The 15,002-nt window shown below is 38.7% G+C and overlaps 1 protein-coding gene across 1 annotated transcript in view; it reads right to left on the bottom strand.

The window, feature by feature from the left end:
- Window positions 1-10,814: 10,814 nt before the first annotated feature.
- LOC132565629 (myoneurin-like) overlaps window positions 10,815-15,002 on the bottom strand; it is a 72,522-nt gene continuing 68,334 nt past the window's right edge. The window contains exon 5 of the mRNA XM_060230291.1: window positions 10,815-12,606. Within this exon, the coding sequence (XP_060086274.1) occupies window positions 11,777-12,606 (830 nt within the window). The 3' untranslated portion in view covers window positions 10,815-11,776. The remainder of the gene's footprint in view (window positions 12,607-15,002) is intronic.

Raw genomic sequence — 15,002 nt, 5'->3', positions numbered from 1 at the left:
AGGTGTAATAAAGGTACAACAGGTAAAATATACAATTTTCATTTAGAGAAAAAATTATTGGCAAATTTCATTTGGACAGGTCAAACTTAATTCCAATAGACTGGTAGTCAGGGGACAGGTCAAACTTAATTCCAATAGACTGGTAGTCAGGGGACAGGTCAAACTTAATTCCAATAGACTGGTAGTGGTAGTCAGGGGACAGGTCAAACTTAATTCCAATAGACTGGTAGTCAGGGGACAGGTCAAACTTAATTCCAATAGACTGGTAGTGGTAGTCAGGGGACAGGTCAAACTTAATTCCAATAGACTGGTAGTGGTAGTCAGGGGACAGGTCAAACTTAATTCCAATAGACTGGTAGTCAGGGGACAGGTCAAACTTAATTCCAATAGACTGGTAGTCAGGGGACAGGTCAAACTTAATTCAGGTCAAACTAATTCCAATAGACTGGTAGACTGGTAGTAGTCAGGGGACAGGTCAAACTTAATTCCAATAGACTGGTAGTCAGGGGACAGGTCAAACTTAATTCCAATAGACTGGTAGTCAGGGGACAGGTCAAACTTAATTCCAATAGACTGGTAGTCAGTGGACAGGTCAAACTTAATTCCAATAGACTGGTAGTCAGGGGACAGGTCAAACTTAATTCCAATAGACTGGTAGTCAGTGGACAGGTCAAACTTAATTCCAATAGACTGGTAGTCAGGGGACAGGTCAAACTTAATTCCAATAGACTGGTAGTCAGGGGACAGGTCAAACTTAATTCCAATAGACTGGTAGTCAGGGGACAGGTCAAACTTAATTCCAATAGACTGGTAGTCAGTGGACAGGTCAAACTTAATTCCAATAGACTGGTAGTCAGGGGACAGGTCAAACTTAATTCCAATAGACTGGTAGTCAGGGGACAGGTCAGACTGGTAGTCAGGGGACAGGTCAAACTTAATTCCAATAGACTGGTAGTCAGGGGACAGGTCAAACTTAATTCCAATAGACTGGTAGTCAGGGGACAGGTCAAACTTAATTCCAATAGACTGGTAGTCAGGGGACAGGTCAAACTTAATTCCAATAGACTGGTAGTCAGGGGACAGGTCAAACTTAATTCCAATAGACTGGTAGTCAGGGGACAGGTCAAACTTAATTCCAATAGACTGGTAGTGGTAGTCAGGGGACAGGTCAAACATAATTCCAATAGACTGGTAGTCAGGGACAGGTTTCAGGGGACAGGTCAAACTTAATTCCAATAGACTGGTAGTCAGGGGACAGGTCAAACTTAATTCCAGACTGGTAGACTGGTAGTCAGGGGACAGGTCAAACTTAATTCCAATAGACTGGTAGTGGTAGTCAGGGGACAGGTCAAACTTAATTCCAATAGACTGGTAGTCAGGGGACAGGTCAAACTTAATTCCAATAGACTGGTAGTCAGGTCAGGGTAGTAGTCAGACAGGTCAAACTTAATTCCAATAGACTGGTAGTCAGGGGACAGGTCAAACTTAATTCCAATAGACTGGTAGTCAGTCAGGGACAGGTCAAACTTAATTCCAATAGACTGGTAGTCAGGGGACAGGTCAAACTTAATTCCAATAGACTGGTAGTCAGGGGACAGGTCAAACTTAATTCCAATAGACTGGTAGTCAGGGGACAGGTCAAACTTAATTCCAATAGACTGGTAGTCAGGGGACAGGTCAAACTTAATTCCAATAGACTGGTAGTGGTAGTCAGGGAACAGGTCAAACTTAATTCCAATAGACTGGTATTCAGGGGACAGGTCAAACTTAATTCCAATAGACTGGTAATCAGGGGACAGGTCAAACTTAATTCCAATAGACTGGTAGTCAGTCAGGGACAGACAGGGGACAGGTCAAACTTTTCCAATAGATTCCAATAGACTGGTAGTCAGGGGACAGGTCAAACTTAATTCCAATAGACTGGTAGTCAGGGGACAGGTCAAACTTAATTCCAATAGACTGGTAGTCAGGGGACAGGTCAAACTTAATTCCAATAGACTGGTAGTCAGGGGACAGGTCAAACTTAATTCCAATAGACTGGTAGTGGTAGTCAGGGGAACGGGACACGTTAATTAATTCCAATAGACTGGTAGTGGTAGTCAGGGGACAGGTCAAACTTAATTCCAATAGACTGGTAGTGGTAGTCAGGGGACAGGTCAAACTTAATTCCAATAGACTGGTAGTCAGGGGACAGGTCAAACTTAATTCCAATAGACTGGTAGTCAGGGGACAGGTCAAACTTAATTCCAATAGACTGGTAGTCAGGGGACAGGTCAAACTTAATTCCAATAGACTGGTAGTCAGGGGACAGGTCAAACTTAATTCCAATAGACTGGTAGTCAGGGGACAGGTCAAACTTAATTCCAATAGACTGGTAGTCAGGGGACAGGTCAAACTTAATTCCAATAGACTGGTAGCGGTAGTCAGGGGACAGGTCAAACTTAATTCCAATAGACTGGTAGTGGTAGTCAGGGGACAGGTCAAACTTAATTCCAATAGACTGGTAGTCAGGGGACAGGTCAAACTTAATTCCAATAGACTGGTAGTGGTAGTCAGGGGACAGGTCAAACTTAATTCCAATAGACTGGTAGTGGTAGTCAGGGGACAGGTCAAACTTAATTCCAATAGACTGGTAGTCAGGGGACAGGTCAAACTTAATTCCAATAGACTGGTAGTGGTAGTCAGGGGACAGGTCAAACTTAATTCCAATAGACTGGTAGTGGTAGTCAGGGGACAGGTCAAACTTAATTCCAATAGACTGGTAGTCAGGGGACAGGTCAAACTTAATTCCAGTAGACTGGTAGTGGTAGGCAGGGGACAGGTCAAACCTAATTCCAATAGACTGGTAGTCAGGGGACAGGTCAAACTTAATTCCAATAGACTGGTAGTCAGGGGACAGGTCAAACTTAATTCCAATAGACTGGTAGTCAGGGGACAGGTCAAACTTAATTCCAATAGACTGGTAGACTGGTAGTCAGGGGACAGGTCAAACTTAATTCCAATAGACTGGTAGTCAGGGGACAGGTCAAACTTAATTCCAATAGACTGGTAGTGGTAGTCAGGGGACAGGTCAAACTTAATTCCAATAGACTGGTAGTCAGGGGACAGGTCAAACTTAATTCCAATAGACTGGTAGTGGTAGTCAGGGGACAGGTCAAACTTAATTCCAATAGACTGGTAGTCAGGGGACAGGTCAAACTTAATTCCAATAGACTGGTAGTCAGGGGACAGGTCAAACTTAATTCCAATAGACTGGTAGTCAGTGGACAGGTCAAACTTAATTCTAATAGACTGGTAGTGGTAGTCAGGGGACAGGTAAAACTTAATTCCAATAGACTGGTAGTCAGGGGACAGGTCAAACTTAATTCCAATAGACTGGGTAGTCAGGGGGTCACAGGACTGGTAGTGGTAGTCAACTTAATTCAAGGTCAAACTTAATAGTCAGGGGACAGGTCAAACTTAATTCCAATAGACTGGTAGTCAGGGGACAGGTCAAACTTAATTCCAATAGACTGGTAGTGGTAGTCAGGGGACAGGTCAAACTTAATTCCAATAGACTGGTAGTCAGGGGACAGGTCAAACTTAATTCCAATAGACTGGTAGTCAGGGGACAGGTCAAACTTAATTCCAATAGACTGGTAGTCAGGGGACAGGTCAAACTTAATTCCAATAGACTGGTAGTAGTCAGGGGACAGGTCAAACTTAATTCCAATAGACTGGTAGTGGTAGTCAGGGGACAGGTCAAACTTAATTCCAATAGACTGGTAGTCAGGGGACAGGTCAAACTTAATTCCAATAGACTGGTAATCAGGGGACAGGTCAAACTTAATTCCAATAGACTGGTAGTCAGGGGACAGGTCAAACTTAATTCCAATAGACTGGTAGTGGTAGTCAGGGGACAGGTCAAACTTAATTCCAATAGACTGGTAGTCAGGGGACAGGTCAAACTTAATTCCAATAGACTGGTAGTCAGGGGACAGGTCAAACTTAATTCCAATAGACTGGTAGTGGTAGTCAGGGGACAGGTCAAACTTAATTCCAATAGACTGGTAGTGGTAGTCAATGGACAGGTCAAACTTAATTCCAATAGACTGGTAGTGGTAGTCAGGGGACAGGTCAAACTTAATTCCAATAGACTGGTAGTCAGGGGACAGGTCAAACTTAATTCCAATAGACTGGTAGTCAGGGGACAGGTCAAACTTAATTCCAATAGACTGGTAGTGGTAGTCAGGGGACAGGTCAAACTTAATTCCAATAGACTGGTAGTCAGGGGACAGGTCAAACTTAATTCCAATAGACTGGTAGTCAGGGGACAGGTCAAACTTAATTCCAATAGACTGGTAGCGACATTAAATCAATTGTCTCCTTCACAGGCAACTTCATTAAGTTATCCTTAAAATAGCTTTAATAAATCAACTGTCACTATCTATATTTAAGTTTAGCTTAGAAACAAGATTTACATGTGAAAGATCTGGCCTAAGATATCACAATGTCTCTTCATTGTCTGCCTCTGTTTCTCTAGTATTCCTGTATTAAAGTTTTGTATCATAAGTGTATTTTCACCCAACCTTTCAAAATCATTAATGTTGAATCAGAGTTAAAAAAGTTCATTGGAACTTGGTGAAGGCTTTGGCTTTCACCTGTGTCAGCCATATTGTGACATTGAAAAACTGAATATGTGGTCTAAGGTCAATAACTTGTGTGCTTTCGAAATAACTCATGTTAGGATTTCAGTAATTGGTTTTTTATTCACAACAAGCCAATCAGCAGTAGTTTTATGAAAGCACAAACGTTCTAGAAGCTTACAGACCACTCAATGAGAGAAACTGTTGTAAAACTATTTAAGTCACGACTTGAAATGGCAGACAGGGTTTTACCATCATGGCCGTAGTTGTGATAAGCACTTGGAGGGATAGTTAATGTGTCACTCACTATTAGTACTTGATTGAAGGAATTCTGGTTTAATTAACAACAAACAGAAAATTTCAATACTTTCTTTTTATTTTTTATACCACATGTTGTACATATACTATAAGATATGTAGCACCTTGTTAATGTGAAAACATATTTATGATTCATAGGAGTTACATCAACATTTAATATATTGTAGTCTGTTTTGTAGTATTTACAACATCCCGTGACTTTTGTTTACCTGTGAGGGTGTGTTGTGTTTGTGAATGTATTGTGCATGATTGTCAATCATGTTGTTTTTGTTGTCCGGATGTTATGTTGACTGGATGTTGTGTTGTCTGGATGTTGTGTTGGATGTTGTGTTGGATGTTGTGTTGACTGGATGCTGTGCTGACTGGATGTTGAGTTGACTAGATGTTGTGTTGACTGGATGTTGTGTTGACTGGATGCTGTGTTGTCTGGATTTTGTGTTGGATGTTGTGTTGACTGGATGTTGTGTTGTCTGGATGTTTTGTTGACTGGTTGTTGTGTTGACTGGATTTTTTTTTAATGACTGGATGTTGTGTTGGATGTTGAGTTGACTGGATGTTGTGTTGACTGGATGTTGTGTTGTCTGGATGTTGTGTTGGATGTTGTCTTGACTGGATGTTGTGTTGACTGGATGTTTTGTTGGATGTTGTGTTGACTGGATGTTGTGTTTACTGGATGTTGTTTTGACTGGATGTTGTGTTGACTGGATGTTTTGTTGTCTGGATGTTTGTGTTGACTGGATGTTGTGTTGTCTGGATGTTGTGTTGGATGTTGTGTTGACTGGATGCTGTGCTGACTGGATGTTGTGTTGACTAGATGTTGTGTTGACTGGATGTTGTGTTGACTGGATGTTGTGTTGACTGGATGTTTTGTTAACTGGATGATGTGTTGTCTGGATGTTGTGTTGACTGGATGTTGTGTTGACTGGTTGTTTTGTTAACTAGATGATGTGTTGTCTGGATGTTTGTGTTGACTGGATGTTGTGTTGACTGGATGTTTTGTTGACTGGATGTTGTGTTGACTGGATGCTGTGTTGTCTGGATTTTGTGTTGGATGTTGTGTTGACTGGATGTTGTGTTGTCTGGATGTTGTGTTGACTGGATGTTGTGTTGACTGGATGTTGTGTTGGATGTTTTGTTGACTGGATGTTGTGTTGACTGGATTTTTTTTTAATGACTGGATGTTGTGTTGGATGTTGAGTTGACTGGATGTTGTGTGGACTGGATGTTGTGTTGTCTGGATGTTGTGTTGGATGTTGTTTTGACTGGATGTTGTGTTGACTGAATGTTTTGTTGACTGGATGTTGTGTTGACTGGATGTTGTGTTGGATGTTGTGTTTACTGGATGTTGTGTTGACTGGATGCTGTGTTGACTGGATGTTTTGTTGTCTGGATGTTTGTGTTGACTGGATGTTGTGTTGTCTGGATTTTGTGTTGGATGTTGTGTTGACTGGATGCTGTGCTGACTGGATGTTGTGTTGACTAGATGTTGTGTTGACTGGATGTTGTGTTGACTAGATGTTGTGTTGACTAGATGTTGTGTTGACTGGATGTTTTGTTAACTGGATGATGTGTTGACTGGATTTTGTGTTGACTGGTTGTTTTGTTAACTAGATGATGTGTTGTCTGGATGTTTGTGTTGACTGGATGCTGTGCTGACTGGATGTTGTGTTGACTAGATGTTGTGTTGTCTGGATGTTTGTGTTGACTGGATGTTGTGTTGTCTGGATGTTTGTGTTGACTGGATGTTGTGTTGTCTGGATTTTGTGTTGGATGTTGTGTTGACTGGATGCTGTGCTGACTGGATGTTGTGTTGACTAGATGTTGTGTTGACTGGATGTTGTTTTGACTGGATGTTGTGTTGACTGGATGGTTTGTTAACTGGATGATGTGTTGACTGGATTTTGTGTTGACTGGATGTTTTGTTGTCTGGATGTTGAGTTGACTGGCTGTTGTGTTGACTGGATGTTTGTGTTGACTGGATGTTTGTGTTGACTGGATGTTGTGTTGACTGGATGTTGTGTTGGATGTTGTGTTGACTGGATGTTGTGTTTACTGGATGTTGTGTTGACTGGATGCTGTGTTGACTGGATGTTGTGTTGACTGGTTGTTTTGTTAACTAGATGATGTGTTGTCTGGATGTTTGTGTTGACTGGATGTTTGTGTTGACTGGATGTTGTGTTGACTGGATGTTTGTGTTGACTGGATGTTTTGTTGACTGGATGTTGTGTTGACTGGATGCTGTGCTGACTGGATGTTGTGTTTACTGGACTGACTGACTACAGAAACATCATGCAACATGTGATACATGTCTTTCTTCCCCCCCCCCCTCCCAGCTTCCTTTCTCCTTTCTTTCATTCCTTCCTTCCCATCATTTCAGAACTGGCCATGGAAATATCCATATTGTATAATATACTGTCTCATCACTGAATGTATCGCTGAAAATATTTTGTACTTGGTCTCCAGCACTACATGGAGGGTGGGTAATACTGTGTTATATAATGGCGTCAGACTTTCCTTATACTAAACAGCCCAATATATGTATTTATATCTATATATCTATAAGGACCAAACTGATACTTATTGATATTGGCTTATTTATGTCCGGGCTGTTAGTTCAGTATTTGTCAGAATATTCAGATATTCATCATTGTCACATAAACCACATTTAAATCAACAGCATTTTAAACTGATATTTTGTATACATTTTGTCCAAAAGTCTGTTGTTGGGTCAATGTTAAATGGTAACTTTACATATTCCGTTGTTCGTAAATAATCAAATCATGTTCCGCTAAAAAAAAATAATCAAATATCAACATAATCATCATCCAATCTAAAATCCAATAAAACTAGGGCAAAACATGAACTAAAGAAAGATTTACACCGAGACTTCTGAAAAAGTACAAGAATACACCGCACCTTGAATGCACTGATAATTTTATATAAATTATGGATACTCAGTTTTGGAAAATATATATTTTCACCTATACACTTTCCATCATTTATATGTCAATTCTAAATTGTCATAAATTCAGCAGACTAATTAATATTCAAATACAAATTGTAAAATATATGTAAATCAAATACAGATAACACACTTATTGGTCCCCGAGTGTATATTTATATACCTTTTAGAAACTAACACCAGACCATACACTACTCTCTAGTATTTATAGAATTTGATCAGCTGTAACAATCAATTGATTACCATCCTCCTTTATGAAGAAATCTGACGATTATAACTATAACACCACGGACCAGTCACATTGTCAATAAATCAAATTATTGACAGATACGTAAGATACATTAATAGTCACAAAAGATTTATTGACAATCACGAAAGACCCATAAATTGTCACACAAGACACATTAAAAGACACACAAGACACATTGGCAATCACAGAAGACAAATTGATTGTCACAAAAGACTTAGTGGCAACCACAGAAGACACATTAATAGTCTTACAAGACAAATAAATAGACACACAAAATATATTGACATTCATTAAAGACACATAAATAGTCACAAAGATACATTGATATTTACAAAAGACACATAGATTATCACAAAGGACACTTAAAAAGTCACAAAAGACACATTAATAGTCACAAAATACAAATGACAGTCACACAAGACACATTAACTGTCACAAAAGAGACATTAATGGTCACATTACACATTGATAGTTACACAAGACATACTGACAATAACACTAGACACAATAACAGTCACACAAGACACACCAACAGTCATCTAAGACATAAACATGGACATTTACATGAGACAGTAACACAGGACAAAACATAAGACACATAAACTGTCTTAAAAAAACCATAATGACATACACAAAAATACAAATATTTAAATAAGACAGTCATACAAAACATAAAAACAATCACAAAAGACACATAAATAGTCACACAAGACACATAAACAATCACAAAAGACACATAAATAGTCACACAAGACACATAAACAATCACAAAAGACACATAAATAGTCACACAAGACACATAAATAGTCACATAAGACACATAAATAGTCACACAAGACACATAAACAGTCACACAAGACACATAAATAGTCACACAAGACACATAAATGGTCACACAAGACACAATGACAGTCATACAAGAGTACATTATTGATAATCCTTATATAATACATCAGGGGAGGTATCATCAGTATAAGGTAGCATATAGCCTTAAGTGAACCAATTATCTTGAGTAGAGGCAAGTGCTACTGTAAAAACAAAAAAGAACACTTTAATGATTCAATGCTTCTTTATTGATAAAAAAAGAGAAACAAAAGACATTTAAAATTCATTCATGCAGATTTTCAGTTATCATCTTCATCACCTGAAATATCTTACATTTAGAGTTCGTTTGTGTAATATTCAATTAAAATTTCCATCATAAAAAATTTCTGACAATTAAAACTAAATAATGTTATATACAACAGAGGGAAATGATGACAAAATAACCTCAACATGATACATCTATCTCACACACAACTGACAAATTCAGATTAAATATATTCACAGTAAACCTATAACACAAGTGTAATACTGAACTTCTCACTGAACACTGGATTTACAATATGTCACTGGAGTTAGACGTCTTTTCACTCCAACTTTCAGTTTAGTAGGAATCCAAACTTCTCCACCATCAAAGTTCACAAACAATCTCCGCTGTATCAGTCCTATTTCCTTGGTAGTGTTAACAAACACTGTTGGTATTAACACTGTTGGTAGTGTTAACACTGCAAGTTAACAGTTAGTAATTAGCACTCTGTGAGACATACTGGGAATGAAGTCTTGGTTTCAGTAAGAACTGATAATTAAACATCTGCTGTCAGTGATAAAACATGTCTCTCCAGAAAATATTAGGACAAGTAGTGGAACCAGACTTAGACACAATGATTAAGAAAAAAACATCTCACATTTTACATCAACATCTAAGTTGAAACATAACACCAGTAAATTGAAATATCATTGAACAATCCATCACAGGATAAATTACCCAAGTGATGTATAAAGCTGGGGGAAGTGTGTGAGGCTATTAATATTACAGGTAAGTCAAACAGGGATTAAAGTGTCTCTGATAAGTCACATAGGGATCTTAGTGTTAAGGTAAGTCACATAGGGATCTCAATGTCACAGGTAAGTCACATAGATATCTCAGTGTCACAGGTAAGTCACATAGGTATCTCAGTGTAACAGGTAAGTCACATAGGTATCTCAGTGTCACAGGTAAGTCACATTGGGATCTCAGTGTCACAGGTAAGTCACATAGGGATCTCAGTGTCACAGGTAAGTCATATAGGTATCTCAGTGACACAGGTAAGTCACACAGGAATCTCAGTGTCACAGGTATGTCACACAGGGATCTCAGTGTCACAGGTAAGTCACACAGGGATCTCAGTGTCACAGGTAAGTCACATAGGGATCTCAGTGTCACAGGTAAGTCACATAGGTATCTCAGTGTAACAGGTAAGTCACATAGGTATCTCAGTGTCACAGGTAAGTCACATTGGGATCTCAGTGTCACAGGTAAGTCACACAGGGATCTTAGTGTCACAGGCACATCACACAGGGATCTCAGTGTCACAGGTACGCCACACAGGGATCTCAGTGTCACAGGTAAGTCACACAGGGATCTCAGTGTCACAGGTAAGTCACACAGGGATCTCAGTGTCACAGGTAAGTCACACAGGGATCTCAGTGTCACAGGTAAGTCACATAGGGATCTCAGTGTCACAGGTAAGTCACAGTGTAACAGGTAAGTCACATAGGTATAGATATCTCAGTGTAACAGGTAAGTCACATAGGTATCACACAGGGATCAGTGTCACAGGTAAGTCACATTGGGATCTCAGTGTCACAGGCACATCACACAGGGATCTCAGTGTCACAGGTACGTCACACAGGGATCTCAGTGTCACAGGTAAGTCACACAGGGATCTCAATGTCACAGGTAAGTCACACAGGGATCTCAGTGTCACAGGTAAGTCACATAGGAAGCTCAGTGTCACAGGTATGTCACAGAGATCTTAGTGGCAGAGGTAAGTCACACAGGGATCTCAGTGTCACAGGTAAGTCACACAGGGATCTCAGTGTCACAGGTAAGTCACATAGGGAGCTCAGTGTCAAACTCTGTCATGTACTATGATATATTGACAAATAACAAATATATTACAGGAATCCGTCCACTCCCTGAACTTCCCCTCTGATCTGTTATGATGAGCTGATGTTACAATTTACTACCTATATAAAGATGGACCAAATCAGGTGGTAATAAGTGCTTTAATGAGTTCACTTTCAAGACTGTCTGGAGGAGTCCATTTCTTTTGTAATAACCCTACTTTTGATAATTATATTATAAGGCCAATATAAAATCTGTTTTGATATGTATGATGATTAAGACTGTTTTTTATCATGATCCAAATATTAAGACTGTTAAGACTGCCCACTATTGAGATATTTTTGTTCTGACAAGACTACAATCCAGATTGTTTTTGACAAGCCCACTAATGAGATTGTTTTGTTAAGACAAGTCCACTATTAAGCTTGTTTTTTAAGACAATATATTGTTTTATTGAGACACACCACTATTGAGATATTTTTGTTTTGACAAACCCACTATTAAGATTGTATTGTTAAGTCCAGTATAAAGACTATTTCATTATGATGAGCCTTCTAGTAATACTGCTTTGTTAAGATGAGCCCATTACTGATATTGTCTGTAATATTTCTTGTTTCTTTGTTTACATTAGGATTATCAGTTATTTTAACAGGTAGTCCCAGTAATTTTGTCCATTCTCACTTGATACTAATTTAATTGATATGGCCATTGATGGTTCGCTCAATTTCATCACTGTAGGTATTAGTGAGGTCGGAGGTGTAGGACAAAATACTTCGAGAGAACATCCTCAAGGCTGTATTCTTGTAGTAAGTGTTTATACCAGCATGTGAGCAGAGTGTGGCCAGCTTGTTACTGTGAACATTCTTTCCTACAGCTGTTTCAGTGTACCAGTGCTGAAGGTTGGATTCTCGTCGAGGCTGCTGGAAGAAGACATCTGAGTTGGGATTGAGCTTGGTAAGGTAGAGCAGGAGACTGGACACAGGGCAGAATGGACTCCCAATCTGTTCGTACATACGTGACATCACCTTATCCTTTCCTATGTTACTGTCAACAATCCGAAAGAAACGCCGGCCATTGTTTAGGTCTGTCTCAAGCACAAATGAATCCTTCCGCAGCTGTCGAAGAAATATTCGACTGAGAACTCCAAAGTATAGGTTAACATCCATCCATACCTTGTTCTGTAGAGAAAACGGGTCATTGCAGCTGAGAATACTGGAGGAATAGAGGATTTGTAAATGTGCAGGTGTTATTGGCTTTGTGGCTGTTTCTGTATCCCCTCCCATGATGGACTCTAGAACTCGATGAGACGATGAAAATTCGGGGTTGTAGGTGACATCTATATCACGATAGAATGGCTTTGCCTGCAGGTAACGAGTCAGCTCAAAGGGGTATAAACGCAGCAGCTCATCTGGCAGGTTCTCATTGGAGTGGTAGTAACGATAGAAGTTGACGAGGTAATGGTTTATTTTCACAGCTGCCATTTGTTCAAAGTTGGGATCCTCTCCTTGGATTGTCAGCCATTCTGTGAGGGAAAGAAGAGGGACAATGTTGAGTAGGAACTTATGAGATTCTTGTACCATTGTTCCAAAGCAAACATAACACATTTAATTCAATGACATGTTGAAAAAAGAAAAAAAACTTAATACAAAATGTAAATCACTTTAACCTTTCATAATGGCCACCTGTACACTATAAGAATACCTGTCTATAAAGGTCACTGCTTCTGGTCTCAATATGGTAGGAATTGAACTTCTTCATAAAGGCAACCTGCCAATAAGGGCCACTTTTCTCGTCTTCCTTAAGTGACCTTTATAGACAGGTTCCACTGTACTTTTGTATAACATTCTCAATAACTGTCAGTTGAGGTTGTTCATTCCCGTCATATCAGTAAAATAATTAATGTACACATTGTGTAGAATCCTGAACATGTGCAGATATGTCCTATGTACATTAATCTGATACCACCATAGTCAACAAGAAGTGTCTGAAATAACTTCTCCAAGTCAGTGTTTAACATGCAACAACAATTATTTTGGTGTTTGTGGCTATAAATAAACCAGGAAAATAAAATGCAATAAAAGAAACATTAAATGAAAGAATAAATATGTATTGTTATGTGGTAGCTGTGACCCTTGAAAAGATGTAGGATTAAACTACAAAAAAGTTCATGTTTCATATTATGTCATAGAATGCTAGATCTGCTTCGGTTCTCATAACAAGGATTTGGCATAAATTCCCAACCCACAGTCCATATATTCCATTATCGTGACAAGGGTTGTAAACCTTGGAAATGGAAAGAAAATTCAACCTATTTTTTTAAATTACATTGTTTGATATTCTAAGCACCACAGATCTTAGTAACACATGCATTACCTTTAAGAGAAATGTTTTATCTTTCCAATGAGTGTTTGATGAACGAGATTGGTCAAGTTTAAACTATAATACATATATATTGATCATGGGTTGGGAATTAGTGCCAAGTGGTTCTAATTGCTAAAATGGAGCTTTTTTGGTGGATATTTCAGGTGGTGGTATCTAACATACATAATCTGATTGGTGGTAAGGCTGGGAGAGTTTAAAAAATTATACTAAACAACTGTTAACTGAGACCTTCTACCCAAGTCTCCTAGTTTATCCCTTCAGTTGTAAACCGGTATACAAATACCACATTTAAAGAAAACAGGACAATATCTTAATTTTAACCAATCAAAAGCCTCAGTTTGGCAGCCATTTTCATTCGCTAGGAGGGTGTCCTTAAAATTAATGTTTTCATTTCAAACAATTCTCATCTTGATGCCATGAATAGTGAGAAAATAGTGAAAGGTTACTCATAAGGAGCCAGAAAATGGCAACCATCTTGCAAAATCAAAAATGAAATTTGTTTTTACATCAAAAGGTCATCAGTATAATAACAAGATAACAAGAGGGCACAGTCTTCAACTATTAAAAAGAAGGAGCAGACTTAATCTGAGGAAGTATTCTTTCTGTGAACGGGTAGTTAACCACTGGAATTCACTTCCTAATGCCGTTATACACTAACAATCAAAACTTTCGAATCCCGATTGGATAATCATCGGAGGCAAACTGAATGTATTTATAATCATGAACTGGACAATAACACACTGATCCATATCCGGGATACTAATTCTCTTTAATTCTGATCTGGATATATAGGCTTAATAAGTATTAATTCCTCAAAGTTTAGTGAGAAGAACAATAGGTAAAACAAATAAGTCGCCATTTGTTAGGGGGACTTCACAAACTTTGGTTAGTCACAGGAAACTTTTAACCTTTTACACTGAATCAGATTTGTTTGGCTCAACATCCATTATACAGCACAAAGTCACCTTCATATAAAGAATTAAGAATCCTCTTTATCATTGAAATAGTTGCTTGATAGATGTTGCACTAAGTGAACTGACTAGCCTTAACTTGGTTTACAAAACAGTTCAGGAACTTGATTAATTGGTGAAAAAGTAACAATCATGGAAGCAAATTTAGACCAGCTATAATTCTCCAAATCTTTTCTGGGCCAGTAGAATTTATTGTTAATTATAAGTAGATGGTTTTCAATGATTTATCTTGAGTGAATTTTACTTCCTTGTTCTACCCATCATTGCAGACACTCCATGCTTTATAATTTTCCTATGTTATAATATTGTATACAGTGGAACACTCACAAGGAGCTAAGTTGGAAAAACCTTGGTCATTCAAACTGTAGTGAAAGAGCTCATTGGGTCTACACAACCTCAGTTCAGGATCTCTGTTAGTAAAGCCTTGGTCACCCGAACCTTTGTTAAGGAGCTCAGTTGGTAGAGCCTTGGTCTACACAATCTTTGTTAAGGAGCTTAGTTGGTAGAGCCTTGGTCTACACAATCTTTGATAAGGAGCTCAGTTGGTAGAGCCTTGGTCAGCCAA

This window comes from Ylistrum balloti, unplaced genomic scaffold, assembly GCF_031769215.1.
Source record: "Ylistrum balloti isolate Yb309-2 unplaced genomic scaffold, AGI_CSIRO_Ybal_v1 Utg369730, whole genome shotgun sequence".
NCBI classification, from domain to species: Eukaryota; Metazoa; Mollusca; class Bivalvia; order Pectinida; family Pectinidae; genus Ylistrum; species Ylistrum balloti.
This window is presented reverse-complemented; position numbering and strand designations above follow the sequence as displayed.